Here is a 21,987-nt window from a genome sequence, read left to right as displayed (position 1 = left end):
CAAACTCCTCCACTCAACCATGTACAGTTTATCCCCCACACACAGGTTCTGTGGTTGAAACTCCAGAAACACACTCTCCAACAGTGCTCCGGTTACATATTCAGATCAAACGCTTCACAGTACTCTCCAGCTGAAGAAAGCGCACTGATCCTCCAACTTCTAGTGCTCTTGTGTTCTTGTTGGATGTTCCTCTGTGCTTTGTGACTGAAAAAGAGAGCATTTTCTTTGTGTCTTAAAATATGCCTCTGCTGCTTCTGTAACAAGTTGCGATTTCTTTTGTCAGAGGCAACTGAATGAAAAACCTTCATCTTTCCGGGAGGGGTCGGGTGGGCCCACTGAGACGCATCACATGCGACTTTGTCGAAACCAGTGGAAATGCGGCGCGCTGTTGGGAATTTATGTTTTTAATTCGATTTCTCTTTGCTGTCTAGACTCTGCTGCAAAGACGGTACATTCGTCACATTTCCTGACTCTCTATGGAGACATATGCCACTTTTTATCGTGCCAGGGTTGACATATAGATGCATGCCACAGAAATTAATTTCAGGGTAACAGTAAGGAATTTTGCATAAATATATTAATAAAAAAATGAAAAACATTAAAACTAGATGCATTAGATAAACAATAGCAATAGCTCTGGGAAAGTTGCAGGAGGTCCTCTGCAATATTGTTATGGACAAACCACAGAGGCCACAGAGCGTGCCGTCGAAACCATAAGAACCCCCCTGTGGGATGTGCACAATGGCAAATCATGCTAAACATAATTGGTGAGATGTTTTGCCCCCTCGAGATGACTGCACTCATAATTCATGCTATTGTCCGTACAGACGCATTCGTTTGATGGTTCTCCGATATCTCTTACTCACCCCCTCTCGAAAAGTCAACACATGCTTGGGAGGAAATTCAAATGTGGAGCACTGCAGCAAATGTCAGGAACAATGTAAGCCTTTGAGATCAGCAATGTGAGTGGGGGTTTGTCAGGGAGGAAAGCCAGAGATGGTCTCAGATATAGATGCGGATAGACCCTATAGGGCTTCTAGCCATGGACATGAGGGGTGTACTGTAAAGCACAGATACAAAGTATTAGATTACAATCCAAGCAATAATATCAATGCAATAATGACTTAACTTCAGGAAGAATAAATCTTGTTAAATCTAACAAAAGCAGTCTGTATGTATTTTAAATGAGGTCACAGAAATAAAAAATATGTTTATGACATCCAAGAATGAAGTAAAAACAAGACATATCAGAAAAAAAGAGAGGAAAAAAAAAGAAGAAAATACAACTTGCTGCTTTAAAATGAAAAACTGAAGGAAACAGTGTATTTTTTGCAAATCCTCTGCTTTGAGAACTCATTGTGCCGGGTGACTGATGGTAATTAGTTGAAATTAGGTTGCAAGCCGGGCCACAGTATATCAGAGCAATGCTGTTCTTTTTACCCTTGCTCTAATTTGTATATAGTCTTTAAGCCTCTTGATTGAGCTCTGGAGTTTTATCATTTTTATATTTAAAAAACTGGAATAAAAAATATATACAACATATAAAAAGCAATTTAAGGCTGCAACAAACAATCATTTTGACAACTGATTATTCTTCAGATTATATCCTGGATTATTCAGACCTCGTTCAAAGTGGTTCTACAAACAATTTGCAAAACAAAGACGGTATAATATATAAAAACACAATATTTGCAAGTATGGCTGAAATATAAAAATAAGTTAAAAAAAATAAATAAATAAAAAAACTCTGACTTATGTATAAATAACACTATAGTAAACTAGTAACACACTGATTTGGAATAGTATTTCAAATAAATACCAATATTTACATTACATATAAAATTACATAAAAGATTAATTCCGGTTTATTAAAAAAAATCCAATCATTCTGTCCTGGTCAAACTGATGATGAGTTGTTGTAGTCCTATTATTGCTTATAAAAGTTGTTGCACTGGATCTGGAAAGAATATACAAAATAGACAGAAGACTATTGAGCATAGTTTCCATAACACTCCAAAAAGTGCTGGATTTTACAAATTAGGTTTATTGGCAAGCGGATACATTACAACACATTCAAATGGCTTTCCAGAAGGAAAAAACACTGCTGAGCTGGGCGAAGCTCCAGAGAAATTATAAGTCTGGGGCAACGCAATCTTTAATCAGAGGTCAAAACAGAGAATCTATATCTATTAAATGAGCATATTTTCAAAATCAAAGCAGATAGGACAGTCCACGTCATAACACTAAGGTGAACATATTGGCATACAAATCACCAATGAGATTAACACTGATAATGCATTATACATAATTAATGAGCTATATTATATCCCATTATTTTTGAGAAAGTTTCACCAGTTTAACTGATTAAGAAGATCATGGAATATATGGATAGAGAGAAAAAGTAACTAAGGAAAAAGTTTGTAAGTGGCATTATGCCTCAGAGGTTAAGACTGCAATCATTCACATTATCTCCACCTGAACGTTACCTGTTCACGGCTGGCCTGTTGCATCCCGATAGATTGAATTTCTCAGAGGGACAATGTAATCACTTCTACCTGAGGTTGCCTTATCATACATCAAGCACAGATAAGAGCAATGACAAGCATTTCTAATGAATGAGCTCTCAAAAACGCTATGACTGGGAGGAACTGACTGACTGTGATGGATGACTAGAGTGAGAGGCTTTTAGAGGTTTCTATCATTTTATGCTGACTTCCCAGCAGCCAGCTTTACTGTGAGACTTACAGGATAGAAAATCAACTGCCTGCTTGGGGAAAAAAAAGTATAAAAAGAGGTGTTGTGCTTGTCTGTAAAGAGGAACATTGAGTTGGTCCTGACAGTGAAGGCACAGTAGAGATAGAAGACTGAGAGCTTGTGCATATGGCACTGAATGATGGGATAGATTCCACATTCCGTCTGATTGCACGAACATTGAGATGCAGTGCAAAGATAGCTACGCTACGGCTGTGACGAACAGATGTCAGAATGTGAGTCATCTCTTCAACAAATGAAGTCCACAAAATGCATCTGTGAATCATTCAGGAATGTGCAAAACTAAACATTTTCAGTGAGTGGCCTGAACTGCTAGTCAACTAATTGGTCTTAAGAAGCACAGAATGCCAAATAAAAACCGCTACTAAATATATAAAAGCGTAAATAAATTAAATGCACCATTTTACAGAGAAAGTATAATAAAAACATCTTGCTCTAGCTGTTAGTAGAAGTTTAATCATAAAAATACATCACATAAAACCTAATTTTAAAGGGGGGTGAAATGCTATTTCATGCATACTGAGTTTTTTACACTGTTAAAGAGTTGGATTCCCATGCTTAACATGGACAAAGTTTCAAAAATTAAGTTGTACGTTTGAAGGAGTATTTTTGTTCCAAAAATACTCCTTCCGGTTTTTTCCGAGTATGGGTCTGTGTGACGTTAGATGGAGCGCGCGCTCCCGTATAGCAGAGCAGAGACGAGACGTTCATTGACCAGAGTGAGAGACTGAATTGTCACAAAAGAAGTGTGTTTTTTGTTGCCAGGGCAAGACAACCCTGCACAGATTACCAAAAAAAAAAAAAAAAAACAGCATTAAGGGACCAGTGGAGGAGTTTATTTTTACAGAGCATCAACGGAGTTGTGCAAGTGTTTTTGTTTGTTCCCTGCATTTTGAAGATGCTTGTTTTACAAACAAGGCCCAGTTTGATGCCGGATTTACACATCGTTTATTTCTTAAGGATAATGCAGTCCCAACGAAAAATGGTCACAATCGTGTGTTGGAACCGCAGGCGGTGAGTAGAAACTGCTTCAAATATCTCTGTGTTGTTAACTTAGCTATCGGCGCGTAAACAACATGCGATGTTGGCATCAAACTGCACTTTCCACATGTACACCTTAAAAAAAAAAAAAAAAAAAAGACGACATAAAGTGGAACTTAGTCATTTTCCAAAACCGCTAAGCAAATATATACAGTTTCAATACATACCACATAGAGACGTCCTGCTGTAGTCGTTGCTGCTGCTGCTCTTGTTCAGTTTCAGCCTCTGGATCTGATTCTGGATCATAAATTTATAAATATATGGCCGAATCTGACTGTTAGCCATTGTTTGTTTTGGATGATGTTTTTTTCCTCAAGGTAGACGCTCTCAGCGCAAAAGCCTACTCGCGCTCGTGATTCTTTAGCTCCGCCCACACGTCACGCCTTCAGCCGCTCGTGTTTTTCCGGGAAAAAACGGTACTGACTATCTTTCTCTTATAAATATAATAAAACTAAAGACTTTTTGGAATTATGAAGGATGCAGTACTACTCTATAGGTACTCAAGATTAACAGGATATTGAGTGAAAATGAGCATTTCACCCCCCCCCCCCCCTTTTAAGACCAGCAAATGGATGTACATTGATAGATACAGTAAGCTGATAACACTTGTTGTTTCAGACAAGAATTTGACCAAGAGACGCTCAGGCTGATCAGAGATCTGCTGAAGATGCCAAGTGAGCCGCTCACCCCACGTTTACTTAACCACATTTATTTACATTTTCTGCACAAATGGAAATCCAGATATTGCGCTGAAGGGTAAACAGCCCCTGCTACAGAAAAACACGGGTGATTGAGCCCTTGTCTGATTTGATTACAGGTTTTATACATCAGCTATAACGGGGGGACCAGTCAGTACAGAGTGCTCACAAGTCTGCCACTTGACAGAGCAAAAGCTGAGGGATCCTGTGCTGCAATTCATTCATTAGCATGCTAATTACATCCATTCACAAATGAAAATACCCACAAATGCCCACTGCCTTGTCAGAGGCAGAACGCACAAATCCATTAACTGCTGCGTTAGGTGACGTGCCGCCTCCTACATATCTCTTACGTGATCAGCTACACTACCACTCCCATCCACACTGATCTGAGTTTACTACTGTATGGGGTGATAATATTTGCTAACAAATTGGCTTTGCAAACTTGACAGAATATGATTAGCACTCAGTGTGAGTGGGGCTGGTGCTTCGCTGAAAACACTATCAAATTTATGCTGACAAGCAAAGATTATGAAACCATTTAAATGCTACTTTAATTCTGAGGCTTTTTTTTTATTACTCAACCATTTTCTTTGTGAGCATAATATAAATTAACTTCGGAGACTACATTTTGAAAACATTATTTTAAATGAACTGCAGAGAATAACAAGCTATTTCTGGCAAAGTTTGATCATAAATCCTTTTCTTCAAAAGGAGCAGTTCAAAAAACAGCAATGTTGCATTTCATAATTATAATTTCAAAAAAACTCCTGAAGTTAAAGTTTCTTAGATGCTGAGAAAAACATCATCTGCTGGTTAGGTATGTTTTGAAGCGGGGCAGCTGATTTGAGCTGGTTTAAGATGGCACTTAGTTGGTCATGAGCTGGTTTAAGCTGGTCGTGAGCAGGTCATGACCAACAAAGGGCCAGCTGCAATGTTTCAAAACATACCTAACCAGCATATGCTGTTTTTAAAAAAACAGGGATACCAGCACTTAGGGTTCAGAAAAGAAAATCTGTATGTCATACAGCTGAGTCCTTAGCCATCTTCAAGAATCCCCTTAAAACACATCTCTTCCATCTTTATTTGACCCTCTAACTTTAACACTCACTATTCTTTTTTCTATTCTTAAAAAAAAAAAATCTAACTACCTTTCTAATCTTTTTGTATTCTATTTTCTTTTCATTAATTATGCAATTGTATGTGTGTGTGTGTATGTGTAAAGACCTCTAACACTAGCTTGCTTTATTCTTTTTTTTATTCTATCTGTTTTCTTTATATTATATTATTTAAAATCCCATGCTATGTGTATTGTGTTAACCTAACTGAGACTTGTTATAGCACTTACATATCATTGCTCTTTTTGTTGTTTTTGATTGCTTCCACTGTCCTCATCTGTAAGTCGCTTTGGATAAAAGCGTCTGCTAAATGAATAAATGTAAATAAATGAAATTCAGTGAAGTGAAGTGAAAGTGACATTCAGTCAAGTATGGTGACCCATACTCAGAATTAATGCTCTACATTTAACCCATCCGAAGTGCACACACACAGAGCAGTGAACACACACACACACTGTGAACACACACCCAGAGCAGTGGGCAGCCATTTATGGCTTGCTCAAGGGCACCTAAATCGTGGTATTGAAGATGAAGAGAGAACTGTACATGGACTCCCCCCACCCCACCCACAATTCCTGCCGGCCCGGGACTCGAACTCACAACCTTTCGATTGGGAGTCAGACTCTCTAACCATTAGGCCACGACTTCTATACAAAACAAATTAATGGAATAATGGAATAATGGATGACAGAAATTTAATATTTGGATGAACTATTCCCATTCCAAATGTTATATATATGCTTCATATCAACACACTAGTTATTCTAGGTACTGTCTTCTTATATTATTTAGCTTTTTGCAATTTTGGTGAACGAGACAGACAGCTGACGGAAATAGTGAGAAAAGAGGAGTGCCAGAATCTAACCTGTGTTACCAGTTTGAATCAGCACCACCACTCACCGAACCCCCAGACCTCTGAATGGACATTATCTGTTGACAGAGTAAAAGTGAAGCCCTAGAACACATAGTAGATGCTTTTATAAATTCTACTGAAGAATGAAAACATCTCTGTGAACCTAAAAAGGGTCATGAGACTGTAAAATCTCTCTCTAGTACAGGCTATAACAGTACCCACCGTTGTACTCTTAATAGCCTCTATTTATAGGTCTCTAACCTGAGAACAGATATATAACTCTATAGTGAGTACCCAATACCAGTGTGAGGTGTCCTCTGACCCCTTTCATTTGTTTAGATCACTTGTACCATCTACAGTATAAAGATGATATAAATGGTTCAGGTGTTTACTTCAAATTACCTGTGACACAGGCAATGCAGTCCGCAGGCGAAATGCGTAATGCATTCAAGTTGTAAAACATACTGCCCTCAGGCAAACACAGTTTTCAAAAGCTTTTGATTAGCAGGTAACTGATGAGGACACTTCTCTCTAACTGTAGAAACACATCTGCTGGAATGGAAAAGTATCATGAAAGAAAATCAGTTTTGAGCTGGAGAGACAGTCTAGCTATTAATATATAAACACTCAAGTATCTGCTTAAAACACAGTGCCTTGATAATATGAACAAATAGCAAATTACAAAAATTAAAGGTGTAGTTTACACACACAAAAAAAATACACATTTTGGCATAATTGACTCACCCTTATTTTTTTCCAAACCCATATGAGTTTTCTTTTTTATGCCGAAGATAAAAAAAATTTTGGTCACACTTTATTTTAAGGTCCAGTTCTTGCTGTTAACAAACCATTAACTATTACGTTTCCTGAATAAAATCGTATTTTGCTGCTTATTAATATAAAGTAAGATACTTGTTAAGTTTAGGTATTGGATAGGACCAGGGATGTAGAATATGCTAATGCAGAATATGAGCTTTATAAGTACTAATAAACAGCCAATATGTTGATAATAGGCATGCTAATAAGCAACTAGTTAACAGCTAGAATTGGTACCTATACTAAAGTGTTACCAATATTTTGAAGAACGCTGGTAATCAAACACTTGATGGTCACCATTGACTTCCATAGTATTTATTTTGGAGAAGTCAACAAATGTTGGTTCTTCAAAATTCTTCTAAATATATATTTTTTTGTGTTCACAAAACAAGACTGCAAAGTCTAAGAAAATACAATTTCTGGGCTTCTCATGCTTCATTCTCATGCTTTACCATTAACAATGAAATATGTTATATCGTGTAGCTCAGCAAGGTGCTGAAGAATGCTTGTGTTCTGTGAAAGTGTCCTGAAATTCGCTCGAGCTGACATCAGAGGCGTCACTAACGTTGTTAATGTTGCTAACGCACGGTTTGGCTAGGCTTGAGAGCCCTCAAGCATCTCCGACCTTGACCCTGCTGAACAGCCGGCTTCCAGCAGCAGATGACAATTTCCCCCTGTACTCTGCTCAAGGGGTCTACCGGCTCCATTAAGCCGGCACATCTGTAACAAAAAGCTCTAATCACTTCAGTAGAGGTATCTAGTGGCATCCTGGACATGATTATGAGATCAGGAGCGCTGAGAGATCGTAATCATTTAATCCTCTCAGAACACAGAGCTGCCGGATTTCTACAGCTCTCCTGTGTTTCCTATTATAGAATTCATTACTGGGATGGGGGAAAACAATTTAGACCTGAAAACCACAAAAAACAAGAAGTCTTCTTCATCTTGTCTGCTCCTAAAACAAACATTTCTAAGGAACATCGGGGGAACATCTGTGCGTATTGTTCAGACAAAGCTATAAAACGTGGTATTGATGTGATTATGAATTGGCAAAGAGGAGGATCTTGTCATCAAGTCATGCAGAATCAGTCTGTGTTCTCATAGTGGAGGCAGAGCATTGATTCTCTCTATAACTCACTGTGCCGTCAACTTCCAATGACAGGGTGGAAAGAAGCCCTTTGCACTGAGAGCCATCTGCCCTTGTATACAATGACACAACGGGGAAGCACAGATCTGTGAATAAACACACAAACACTGCCTCTCTTTTTTAGCATCAGAAAAGTAGTAAACGCAGAAAGACTCAGGTACTGATGCCAGGGATGCGGCAGAAACAGGCGTCTTCTCTTCTTGGGACATTTGCAACAGCTATTCATAACTGTTAACTCTGCATAACTGTACGTAACTTAACCTAGTTGTAGCATAAATGAGCATTAGGTTACATCTGATGCACTACTAAATATTAGACCGTTGAAGCTTATTTTGTTTATACGCAGAATTACATTTAAACTATTTTTGAAGCTGTTACAGACTATTACAGCTATTTACAGACATTGACAACCTCATGTTGCAGCTGACAGATTTAATTTAATTTCATCGATGATGTTCATGACAATCACAATTATTTATATTTTAAGAGACGTTATTGACAACTGTATTAATAAATGTTATCATTGGTTATCCAGCATGACACTATCCCAACAGCAACTTTTTCAAGCATCTTACCCTGTCATTTGTGCATGCCAGGTTTCAGAAAAATGTATTTAAATAAATACTAATGCAGAAAATTTGAAAAAAAGACAATTATTTATGTATTGCACCCTATAAAAATTATATTAAACCATTAAATAAATGTTTAAAAATCAAGTTCTTAAACATCAACCATGTTTAACTGAGATAAACTAAAGATAAAAATAGATTAACTAAAATGCACAGCTTTTTAACACTACTTCTGCTTACAAATTTAAAGGCTGCTTAATGAATCAAAAGGTAAATCTCATATTCTGTGATATACTGTATGTATACAAGTCCAGCAGAATACAGTTGTAAATTCTTGTATTTAAGTCCTTAAAATGGTTATGCTCACGTACAGTTTGGTTATTTATTGGTGTGCATTCTGTAACCGAACTCACACCCGTAAATTTTCAGGACTCACAACTGCATTCTCGGAACACACGCACTGTGTGAATGAAACAAGACTGGACAACGAGTTGTCTGTAACAGTGTGTGTTTTCATGTGTGTTTTCGGTATCTTACAGTGATGGAGAAATGAGCCGGGTGTCTTCTGAAAGTTTTCAATCCTGTCAGTTTTCCACCAGAGCCACTCCCCAAGATTTGATGATTGATTGGGCTCTTGTCGTGTCAGAAAGTGATAAGACTTTCAGTTTTATGGACGTCGGCATCTTTGTATCATTCATACAGACAGTTTTTTAACACAACTGTAAGCTGCTATGTAAACAGGACATTTAAAAACTCACATCTGTAAAAAAAACCTGGTTGTCAATCCCAAAAACGAACAATGTGAGCGTAGCCTAAGTTTTGCTTAAATGGGGACTTTTGCTGACAAAAAACAGGGTTATCTGGCCTGGGTAACATGTAAAAAAGGGGAAAGAGTACACATTGCTCAATACAAATCTAGTTGAAAATTGGTGAACTAATTCTTTAAGAACCAATGGTGTAAACAAACTAAGTACACAGTTGTACAACCTTACCCTAGAGACCAGTGCTGACAGGCTCCCTGCGGATTTGACCACCCTGAAATTGGAGTCCAATTGCCCCAGTATTGAGGCAGAAGGCTGCACTGTGTGCAGGGTCTCATGTAAGGGAGCAGGTGCCAACTGAACCCCCACTAGCCACGTACGACCAGGGGAACAATCTGATGGGTATCATGTTTTTAGACAGCCCCATGTCACTCTCCTTAATGCGTCTACCACTACACACCAGCATACACCAACAGCACTGTGGCAGTCAGCCCACACAGCACAGCACGAGAGGAATCCTGACTCCACCTTCATGTTCAAAGAGATGTCTGAAGAGAAAAGAATGGTTTCTGCTCCCACACAAAGTAAGTGAGAGAGCCAACTGAAAAGTCACCACCTACAAGGAGCATTTCTTACTGGTTTACCTGAAGTGGAGTGGAGATAATTTAAGGGAAAGAAACTCCTGCTATTGTCTAGGCTACGTCCTGCTGGCTCGAAGCATGTACCGCACGGTGATGCTCTATTTCTGTGTCGCCGGCAATGCACAAAATATGCCAGTCAGGCAGACGCCACGGAAATGGAAAAGGAGCTCATCCCTCCTCTGTGATAACCGGTGGCCCTATTCAAGGCACCCTCGCTGTATAATCTGTCTCTGATCTCCTGACTGAAGTCTGCCTGTTTGATAGGAAGGCCTGCGTGGCCACTCCATCTCAACATGTGAGGAACCTGTGGAGGGCCTGGGAAGAAAAAAAACAACATACTTCTGCATTCCTTGACAGGGCCCTGCTTCAATTTTGATCTCAACAGCCTATATGATGAAAAATGGATTAGTCGAAGGGTGTTACGACATAAAAGTCCAATATGGATGAGGAAAAGATCCAAGGGGGCAGCCTTGGTTTTTGCTCTGGGTATTTCAGGGCTTTCCACAGACGTCCGACAGACGGCCTTTGGCTGTGTGAGGGGGAACGGTTTGCTCTTTGTCTCATATCCTGAAGGATACACGTGTCTTTTTCACAGCCTCTAAGTGACAGAGATGTTTACCCCAAACACTGAAAGGATTTCTTATCTTAAAGGGCACTGTAAATAGTACTGTGTTCAGGTGGATGAAATCCACTGCAACAAACTTGAAAGGAATAAACGATTTGCCCTTTTCTTTCCTTAAAGGTAAAACTAGTCACAGTTGTAGGCAATGTATCAAACATCTGACAGTAATATCACCTATATTTATAGAAGTTATGTAATGGCTCATCTATATTATAAAATAGATAGCTCATGCTAGGTTGGAGCTGTTTTTGTTACCTGTAAATCTATTTAATTATACCTGAATTAAACTAAATATATACTCAGTGTTAAAATGTTATTTTTTAATATTCATGAATAAACATTAGTATGTTATAATTACGATTTCCAACATTCCACAAAAGCAATAAGCCACTTGATGCTATGTGTTACAGTGAAATAACCACAATTAGTCAAGTCACTTTATTTACATTGCATTTTACACAACACAGATTGTTTCAAAGCACCTTCACCTGAGAAGGTTTTAGGCATTCATGATACATGGCACCCCGGTGACCATGGTAAAAATCACTATAATTTTAAGTCTGAGGCTAATCACCTCTTAAAGGGATAGTTCACCCAAAATCCTTTACTCACCCTCATGTCCTTCCAAACCTGTTGAACACAGAAGAAAAGTATATTTTGAAGAAGCAAACGACTGTTGGTCCCCATTGACTTCCACAGTAGGAAAAGAAATACTGCAGAAGTCAATAGGAACCAACAATTGTTTGATTACCAGCATTCTTCAAAATATTTTATTTTATATTTTATTATCAACATAAGAAAGAAACGTTGGAATGACATGAGGGTGAGTAAACCTCTTTAATGTGCAACATATTACATATTCAGTAAAAGAAAGTAGATCCATAATGTATAAAAATGACTTCTATCTTAAGCTACCAATCACACTTCACTTGTTCCTATGTGACATTCTGGTACAAAGACACACTTCTGCATATATACAAACTTTGAGATTTAATATAAAATGAAGCGTGTGTATACTTTAAATATTAATCACTCTCACTGCTAAAGGTGTTCTTGCTTCTTTTTCTCAGATAAAAATACATTTTGCTGCGCTATGCAGGGCTATTTATAAATGAAGGCTAAGTGGCTACACATACAAACTACTGTTTTTGAAATGATGAACATTTCCTCTTGTTCTTTTCTCCTCAAGCAAAAAAAACAAACCTTGGTTCTGTGTAACCTCTGTGGTGAAGGTAGCGAGTGAGCCATGTGTGCCAGCAGAGCAGGAAACCCATTACATCTGAGGACTCACACTGAAGTTGTGGTGCTTGAGGCGCACAGTTCCTGGTGTGTGTCTTGTAAACCAGTCCTCTCATTGAACCCTCTACGACTCACTCGCCTCCCCCTCCTGTCCACAAATACACACACACACACCAGCACCGTTTCCACTGGGACCCCTGTCTTTATTATCACAGCCCGGCAGCTTACTGTTTCCATGGCTCTGCAAGATGGATTAATCACACCATTTAATGTGTTTATTTCCCTCTGTCCAGGAGGCACAAGACTTGTGTGGAGGAAGTGGGCCTGTTATAACTGGCTATATGCCGTCTTTAATTGGCGTGAGAGGGGACATGCTGCGCCGTGGCCCCGAGTGGGACGCACCCATAAAAGGTGCACTGCATAAGGGCACCTGGGCCCCAAGGTACACTCTCACACACACACCTCCTCTTCTACTCCTAAATCTCATCCAATGATGTGCTAAATAAAAATCCCCCCAAATAAGCACAGCAGTGGAATGTCATACCAACACATGGCTGGAGATCTGTTTCCAAGACAACAGCTAAGAATGCCCACGGAGCACATGTGAGAGAGCTCACTGTGAATAATTTCTACTTTGACTTCCTTTGAAGGCATTACAGTAAGGGCTACACCTTTATATGAGCTTGAGTACCTATCAAAAACACTGAAACAAATACATATGGATGTGTAATATAATAAAATAAAAAATAAAAACACACACAAAATGCAAAAAAAAAAAAGTCATATTTTATATATAAACAGAGTGGTTCTCACCTGTATAAAAATTGCTATCACATTGCTAAGATTTTGCTTTGTAGTTGTTCTGAGAACTCTTTAGTATGTTGCTATGTGGTTGCTAGGGCATCCAGGGTGGTTTCTTCTTGGCTCACATCAAAACATGATGTTTTGTGAAATCTGATCACTCTGAAAAGTGCTAGTACATTTCTCTGAAACAGAACTCAGATCACTAATTATTCCTGCATTATTTTGGATATGGACCCACATGTATGTTACTTAACTTAACTTGTCTGAAATTACTGAATTACTTACCTGAGTTTAATATTTAGACTTTGGAAATAACCCATAAAGGAACAATCAGATTTATTGTTCAGCAATTTTTTACAGAAAATCCAGTCATTTCTATTGAAATCTATTCAAATGGGAATTTCATTTGGCAAAACGGTTTCCCACTTATATTTTGCATATTGATTTATTGACCTTCTAGCATCATTACAGGTACCCAAGGACATATGTCATTAGGGGACACGGAATTATTTTGCTGTTGCAATAAAATGTCAAAACCAATTTACTTCATCTAAAATACCAACAAACAAAAAAAAGAAAGAAAGAAAATAATAAAATACATCATAAGAATACACAAAGTTCTTTTAAAGTCTGCAATCGTTTAAAAGTCTATAAATATAGGGAATAGGTGATCTCGTGAATTTTTTTGTTCAGCATCTGGGGATTGTCAGTTTATCTGAGTTTCTCATCTAGCGATAAGGTGAACTGCGTTGTGAGTGGTGGAAGCCAGGCTCTAAAACTAAACTTGTATAGCTTCCTAAAAAAATCAAGAAACAGTTGGACTCATCTCTTTGCTAGTGTACACACAGGGCCAATCCTAGACTTCTGAGGGCCCTACTTCTGCGGTGGAGTGGGGTATGAGTGGTGTGTTCAGACGCATTGCTGGCGTGTTGTTAGATTGAGGCAACTGAAATAGACTGCACCATTGACCATCAAAAACCTGGTCTAAAGTCAATGGTGCAGTAGTTTTTTTGTTTTGTTGTTGTTATTTAAAGAGTGCATCAGTATAGGCGGGTTCGCAGCGCACGTACACTCTGCTTATTACACACACAGGGATGCACAGCAGCACAAAAAACATGGTAAATATAAAAAATTAAAGTACTGTAATCTGAAAGATTATTATTGTGTAGGTTACATAAATATAAAAATGCCTACATGTCATAATGGATAGTCATTGCATGTATCAGAATAAGGATACCTATTTGCTTCCGCATGAGCAGCTCCATTTCATCTATGGAGATGCGTTCTCTCTTTGCACTTGCAAATTCTGCCGTGTAAATAGCTAATCCGCCATGCCACAAGCATGTGATAATATGATGATAGATGATAATAATAATGCGAATTCTACTAATAAGCACATTATAAAATGCACTAAGGGTTAGCGAGCTACTGGATTCATGAATATTAATCAGGTTGTGTGCGTTCGTAAGAACTAAATTGCTGAAATCAAAACAGGGACGATTAAAGGTGAGCACCAGCCAATGAGATTGCCCTTTGCGTATTAGCTCCGCCCACTACCGGAAAACCCGACGGATCTTAAAAGCTGAAAACAAAATAATAGGAACTCCGTTATTTTTACAGGAAAATACACCAAAGTATATTTTTTTACATGTAGCGCGTCAATTCTGCATGTATGTAAGACTCTCTCGTTCTCTCTGCGTTCATCAAAGCAATGGCGAGTGGTATGCCTTTACAGTAGATTTTACGGTACGTCAAACACAGGTGCGCTGCGCGTCCATTGAGATGAACTAAAAAATATCACTGATCGCTTGATGGAGAGAGAGTGTTCAGCGAGTGAACATATATCTGAGATAAACTTATACTTAGCCTCCTACTCACATACTGGTGAGTAAAATCTAATAATTTATTGGCCATTGGCTAATATTAGACCTCATATGTTAGTCGCCCAGAGTGAAGATTGAGTTGCATATGCGAGTGATTTACTCGCAATGTAGAGGGTTCACATAATTATTTTTGGTTATATTTTATTTTAAGGTGTCCTTGTTAAAGTGTAATAATAAAAGTACTGAGTAATATTAATAAACTACATGTACTATATGGTTAGGGTTAGGATTAGGGGTTTGGCTCATGGTTACATGCATGTAATTATGTATACAGGTGCTGGTCATATAATTAGAATATCATCAAAAAGTTGATTTATTTCACTAATTGCATTCAAAAAGTGAAACTTGTATATTATATTCATTCATTACACACAGACTGATATAATTTCAAATGTTTATTTCTTTTAATTTTTCATGATTATAACTGACAACTAAGGAAAATCCCAAATTCAGTATATCAGAAAATTAGAATATTGTGAAAAGATTCAATATTGAAGACACCTGGTGCCACACTCTAATCAGCTAATTAACTCAAAACACCTGCAAAGACCTTTAAATAGGTCTTTCAGTCTAGTTCTGTAGGCTACACAATCATGGGGAAGACCGTTGACTTGACAGTTGTCCAAAAGACGACCATTGACACCTTGCACAAGGAGGGCAAGATGCAAAAGGTCATTGCAAAAGAGGCTGGCTGTTCACAGAGCTCTGTGTCCAAGCACATTAATAAAAAGGCGAAGGGAAGGAAAAGATGTCGTAGAAAAAAGTGTACAAGCAATAGGGATAACCGCACCCTAGAGAGGATTGTAAAACAAAATTCAAAAATGTGGGGGAGATTTACAAAAAAGTGGACTGCAGCTGGAGTCAGTGCTTCAAGAACCACTACACACAGACGTGTGTGTAGTGTCGCATTCCTTGTGTCAAGCCACTCTTGAACAACAGACAGCATCAGAAGCATCTAAAGACAAAAAGGACTGGACTGCTGCAGAGTGCTCCAAAGATATGTTCTCTGATGAAAGTAAATTTTGCATTTCCTTTGGAAATCATGGTCCCAGAGTCTGGAGGAAGAGAGGAGAGGCACACAATCCACGTTGCCTGAGGTGTAAAGATTCCAGTCAGTGATGGTTTGCGGTGCCATGTAATCTGCTGGTATTGGTCCACTGTGTTTTCTGAGGTCCAAGGTCAACACAGCCGTATACCAGGAAGCTTCCTGCTGCTAACCAACTTTATGGAGATGCCGATTTCATTTTCCAACAGAACTTGGCACCTGCACACAGTGTAATCTGAATTGGCCAGCAAACTCGTCTGACTTTAACCCCATAGATTTTCTGTGAAGAGGAAGATGCGATATGCCAGGCCCAACAATGCAGAAGAGCTGAAAGCCATTTACAGAGCAATCTGGGCTCATAACACCTGAGCAGTGCCACAGACTGATCAACTCCATGACATTCCACATTGCTGCAGTAATTCAGGGAAAAGGAGCCCCAACTAAGTATTGAGTGCTGTACATGCTCCTACTTTTCATGTTCATACTTTTCAGTTGGCCAAGATTTCAAAAAATCCTTTTTTTATATTAGTCTTAAGTAATATTCAAATTTTCTGAGATCCTGAATTTGGGATTTTCCTTAGTTGTCAGTTATAATCATCAAAATTAAAAGAAGTAAACATTATACACAAATAAACAAGAAACATTTGAATTATATCAGTCTGTGTGTAATGAATGAATATAATATACAAGTTTCACTTTTTGAATGGAATTAGTGAAATAAATCAACTTTTTGATGATATTCTAAATATATGACCAGCACCTGTATAATAGTGCATGTAACATGTAACAAGAACACCTTAAAATAAAGTGAAGCTTTCACACAGGACGCGGAATGCGCTGCACTATGAAATCCATTCGTGTCAATAGCTTGCGCCGGACAAGGGCGGTTTGTTGCTGTGTCAACCAAAGCGCACATGCAGCGGTGGACTTTTGCTGCTGCGCTCTGTGACATTTACCCGTGCGGCCAGTAGAAACATGCACGTGTGTGTGTGGGTTTGTGTCGGAATTTCCAGAGCTATACAATACAAAGTTTGCATTTTTTACAAAGTCGTTTTTCCTCCTCTATAAAAGCTCTGTTGTTATGTGTCTAGCATTTCTGTTCTTTAATCTGTTTTGTTGAATTATTCACATAAATTAATACAAATAATCTAAAGGTTTTTACAGTATTTTTGTTTGCAACTAGTTCACTGAATAAATATAAAAAGATTCCATATGACAGCAAACAGCACAGGCTCCAATAGAAGCCCTGTTTTCCACTCTCTAATGTCTTCTCACCGCTCTGTGCTCTCAGGTCTGAACAACCCTGCTCTCTCCTTCTGCTCACGTCTGAACAAGGTAATTATACCTGCAGGTGTCTGATAGCTTTATTCATGGGACAATCCTTCCAGTTATCCTCTTTGATCAGTGGGAGAAAAAGCACTTTTGGGCTGTCATCTTCATCTCCAAAGCATACTCTCTCATGCTATACTTGACGATGATGAGAGAGACATCAGTATAGCAGCTCAGGGGGCCAAATATAATCTGAATCTGACTGGAAGCTTTTAGAAAGACACACGAAGTGCCTAAACTCAGATGTCGCCAAACTTAATTTTAAATCTCTCCCTGTTGGAAAACTAGGGTGGTATGTAGAACCGAAAAATCTTATCTTTAATTCACTGACATCAAGCTATTCGTGTTAGTCAGGTTCACCCTGAGAACAGAAATACGATCAAAGTCATTTTTCCATCCAAATATTTCCTGATTCGTCTGTTTGACGACTGTAACACGAGTTGAAACCATCTTTTACTCATGTAATGTAGGAAAAGATCCACTCAATTATTCACAGTCAGAATGTTTTGGCTAGTCGGTCTTGGCAGACAGACCAATTCCCATTCCAGTTGCGAAATCTAGCTTGTCAAGAAAATGAACCCTGTAGAAACGAGACAGAGTCAATCATCTCTTTTTCTGCGAGAGACACCGCAGCCAAAACAGGAAGTGATGCAATCCTGGACACAAATTACCCATTCGACCTATGATTGTCATGTACAGCTACCCCGACCAGCGTCCCAGAAATGTTTTTTTGCCCAAACAACAAACAAGCATTATCTGGAGTAAGTATACACCGGCGCTACTGACAGAGATAAACAGGATCGCCGCTACTGACAGACACAAACAGAATCCGCAGCTTTACTTTTCAATCTCTAAGGTAAGTCAGACAAGACTTACGTAATGCGTGTCACACAAACATGCTGCCTCAAATCCCGGCTGCAAAAACTTTAATGGCCTGAGCCTTTGAAGACAGACCTTCCATGTGGTGGTTGTTTAATAATAAAAATGTGACAGCGGAAAGGCTGTGGAGAAAGAGAGAGAGACGATCTCATTCCCATGAGCCTCAGTTTAGAGTCTCTGACAGCCAATCACCAGACTCACAGCTTTGGGCACAGAAATGCTTTTAGTTCTCTAAACTAACAGACTGTTTCTGTGAACAGTCTACAGCTACATTGTACAGGACAGTGAATTCATGTCTCAGAAATGTAATAAAAAATATCACAAACCAAGCACAAGTTGATTTTTGTCTGCTGATCAGCAGTCCACGGTGACCCTCATGGCATTATGGGTAGCCATCACTGCATTGACCAGTCGGAAGAAGACATTCAGCAAACTGCCTGTGGAGATCGAAGATACTCTTTCGTGTCTATGAATATTGGTTTTGAGAGTTTTACAGGGTGCTGGAGTGAAAATATAATAGGGATCCATACAACATTAGACTCCTTTGACTTTCATTGTTCAGTATGGACATTTTTTTATATTTACAATAGTGAGTCAGTCATAAACGTTTAGAAAGATATGAGGGTGAATACATGACATAACTTTTATTTTTGGGTCAACTATCCCTTTAAGCTTGAAGAAACAGCTGATCTCTAATTCAAACCAGGTCTTAACATAGGTTCTTCTTTTAAAAGCCTGTTTGATTTTGAGAGACAGTTCTAATATGCTTACTGCCTCTACACTCCCGATATTCCAAAAAAATGATTCAGTCAAATACGAATAATGATAATGGACCATGGACCAATTATTATTATTACAATTATTATATTATTGTTGTTACAATTATTATATTATTGTTGCTTTTGTTCAAATAATAAAAAGATGGTCAAAAGTAGTCTGTTTTAATCGAACATTTTTGCATTTAGATACAGAAGAGCTTTTTCTGTTGAATATTAAAAAACAAATGAACAAAGAAAAGATCTGGATCTCCATGTCTGCCATCCAAATCAGCTGTTCCTGCTCATCTCCAGACTGGATCTCTTCTCTCCACTTTCCCTAATTGCAGATTCAATTATTAGAACTGTCAGCATTAATATTTTTATACTTAGATCTTGGTTGGAATCAAACTGTAACACCATGTGTCCCAACCAGATGTGACGCGACGTGATAAAAAGTATCTTTTCCATGTAGTTTTTCTCCTAACCACTCGTGACAGTGACTAATTGACACGGAATTATATTTTAGAAATGGTTTTTATTTTCTGCGACGTCGCAACAGGAACAACATACAAAATATGACAATGATAATCTCAGGTAATGATTATGTGCTTTATTCAAATTTTAAAAGTGTCTAATGTGAGTTTGAATATTATTTTGCATGCTCTTTATAGCCATAGTGAAAGCAACAATAGATATTTTACCTCAGATCTTGAAAATAAATGAAGCGAAAGCAACCTTACTTTAAAACTGCGAACTCACTATGACCCAACATCCATAACAAAGATGGTAACTTATCATTCACTCAAAACGGTTTAGTCCATTCACATTTGAATCATCTATTTTCATTGTCCACTCTTGTTTACTTCACACTTGCCATGTTTTTGCTGTCACATCGTATGTACACTGGACACGACAAATCATTAGAATTTTGTGTCAGCACACCATAAATAGAACGATTCAGCAGTTTTCTGTCATGGATTGTCTCGCTACGCTACACCGCATCTAGTGTTAGAATAAGTTCTATTGTGTTCTGTTGTTTCACACCACGCCTCTCGCATCCAGTGTGTAGACACAATATAAGTTCATGTTGCTTTCTGATGCTGTGTTTGGATTTTCATGCCACATTATTTAAAATTAGCATGCAAACATTTTTCTCTATCCGGCCTGCGGGCCACCTATTGAGGAACCCTGCCCTATACTCATGCCTCTATTAAACATAATGAGATCCAAGACATCCGAGAGAAGTTCAAGGAAACTTGATAATGAAAGATCTACACAGAGGGAGGAAAGGAAATGTATGATGAATTAAGCCTTAAACAAAGACTTCTTATATTATAAAAATATGGCTATTTTCTCTGACTGAAGGGAGGCGGATATTATAACTAAGACCTATACTTGGCATTCACCATAAGAGCTTTTGAGCAGCCATTCACTCTAAGTGCAGACACAAATGCCGTTCCTTAAACAGAGCATTTAGTTTTACAATAATAGCTCCTCCAAATAACCAACATTTATACTAGCACACACTATTTCCAAGATCACTCTAAAACCAGCCAAGTCTAGCGGGGAATACTTCAATAATGTAGAGGAGGATTTATAGAGTGTTTGGTCAAACATTTTTATCTTCATAATTTTTTTAAGTCCATTCTCAAATCACTACAGTTCAGCAGAATGCAATGCAGCAATATTTCATATAAGCACTGGAAAATCTGTCACTCTGACAAAACTATTTGCGAATGCACCAAGGTGGCATAATTCCAATGCGTTGTGCTAAAACAAGCCCTGTTGTCTTTGGAGAACCAACAGTTTAAAGCTTGCAGTGCACTTTGTAAATGATGACTAAAAAAGAGAAATGTTGTCCAGTGCAATAATATGATTGCCAACATAATTGGTTGCTGCTTTCCCAGATATTTCTAGAGAACAGCTCTGTTGCCTCTACCCATGTTGTTTTACAGAGCAAGCTATTCATTACAACAGAGCAGGGGTCTTTAACCGGGGAGTCCACTGCAGTACTGCAGGGGCTCTGACAATTATTTTTTAATGTTAAATAAATTGTGAAAAAATAAGAACATTGAGTTAACTTCAAAGCTGAAGAAGCAAGAGTTCATTTATTTATGCATCACATACCATCCACAGCTGAAGGGGACCCGACTCCATTTTTCTATTTGAATTACACAGTTCAAATATTCCATTAGGTGACCAATTCCCTTCTGAAGCAGTTTTGAAATTGTTGTCTGTGTATAAAAGGCCATATTTTTTCTGATAAATTTGAAAGAACATTACATGAGCATAGCACAACATAGCAGGAACATAAACAGGGGTTATATAAGGTCCTTTTGAGAGGAGAATGCAGTGCAGAACACAAGTGCGGCAGTGAGCTTCCTTCCATCCCTGCAATCCCATCCCATCAGCATCAAACACATAGACACAGCCAACACGAAGTAAACGGCCAGGATTTACTTAATGCCCCTGGCTCAGAATGGCTTGGAGCTTGGGCACTTCCTGTATCTTCTCATCCTGGAGAGAATTTGCTTGTCCTGTGGCTTCAGCCCAATTCAACATCTTGATTTAGTACCAAGAGAAGCATAAGCATCGATAAAGAGCAGCTTACAGTGTTGAGTCTGAATGGGCTCCCACTGCATCCTCCCTTCCACAATGGGAATGGGAATATTGACAAGTAAAAACTGTATCCTCTAGCGAAAACCACGCCACACAAAGTAAAAAAACCTGATATAGTGTCAACAGTTTTCAACTGTGAAAAAGAGCACAGGCAACATAAATCCTGGTAAAAGGGGCTACATTGACCTAGCGTTTGTATCAGGAAATAAATCTCAATAGATTGTGCGATTCGAGCTCGGTTGGAACGTACCCTCGATAGAAGAGAGATCATTTTCTTTGATAGCCTTAATTAATTCATTGATTTATTCAGCGCTCCAGAAGCTCTTTAAATCACTCTTTAGATTATGATCTCACCGGTACACATCAAACGCGGGAAATTTGGTGTCTTATGTG

At 38.4% G+C, this 21,987-nt stretch overlaps 1 protein-coding gene across 5 annotated transcripts in view; it reads right to left on the bottom strand.

The window, feature by feature from the left end:
• The window catches only part of LOC113117408 (EF-hand calcium-binding domain-containing protein 11-like), a 46,779-nt gene that overhangs the window by 6,085 nt on the left and 18,707 nt on the right, over positions 1 to 21,987 (bottom strand). Inside the window, exon 5 of one of the 5 annotated variants that reach the window (XR_003294157.1) lies at positions 867 to 1,060. The exons of 3 other annotated variants lie outside the window; for them this stretch is intronic. Coding sequence is in view for 1 of the 2 variants with exons in the window: in XM_026286049.1 (XP_026141834.1) it covers positions 1,003 to 1,060 (58 nt within the window). In the remaining variant the exon portion in view is untranslated. Of the gene's footprint in view, positions 1 to 706; positions 1,061 to 21,987 lie in introns of those variants that run through there. One more of the 5 variants, XM_026286049.1, reaches the window with a different exon arrangement.

The sequence above is a fragment of the Carassius auratus genome, chromosome 17 (genome assembly GCF_003368295.1).
Source record: "Carassius auratus strain Wakin chromosome 17, ASM336829v1, whole genome shotgun sequence".
Taxonomy (NCBI): domain Eukaryota; kingdom Metazoa; phylum Chordata; class Actinopteri; order Cypriniformes; family Cyprinidae; genus Carassius; species Carassius auratus.
This window is presented reverse-complemented; position numbering and strand designations above follow the sequence as displayed.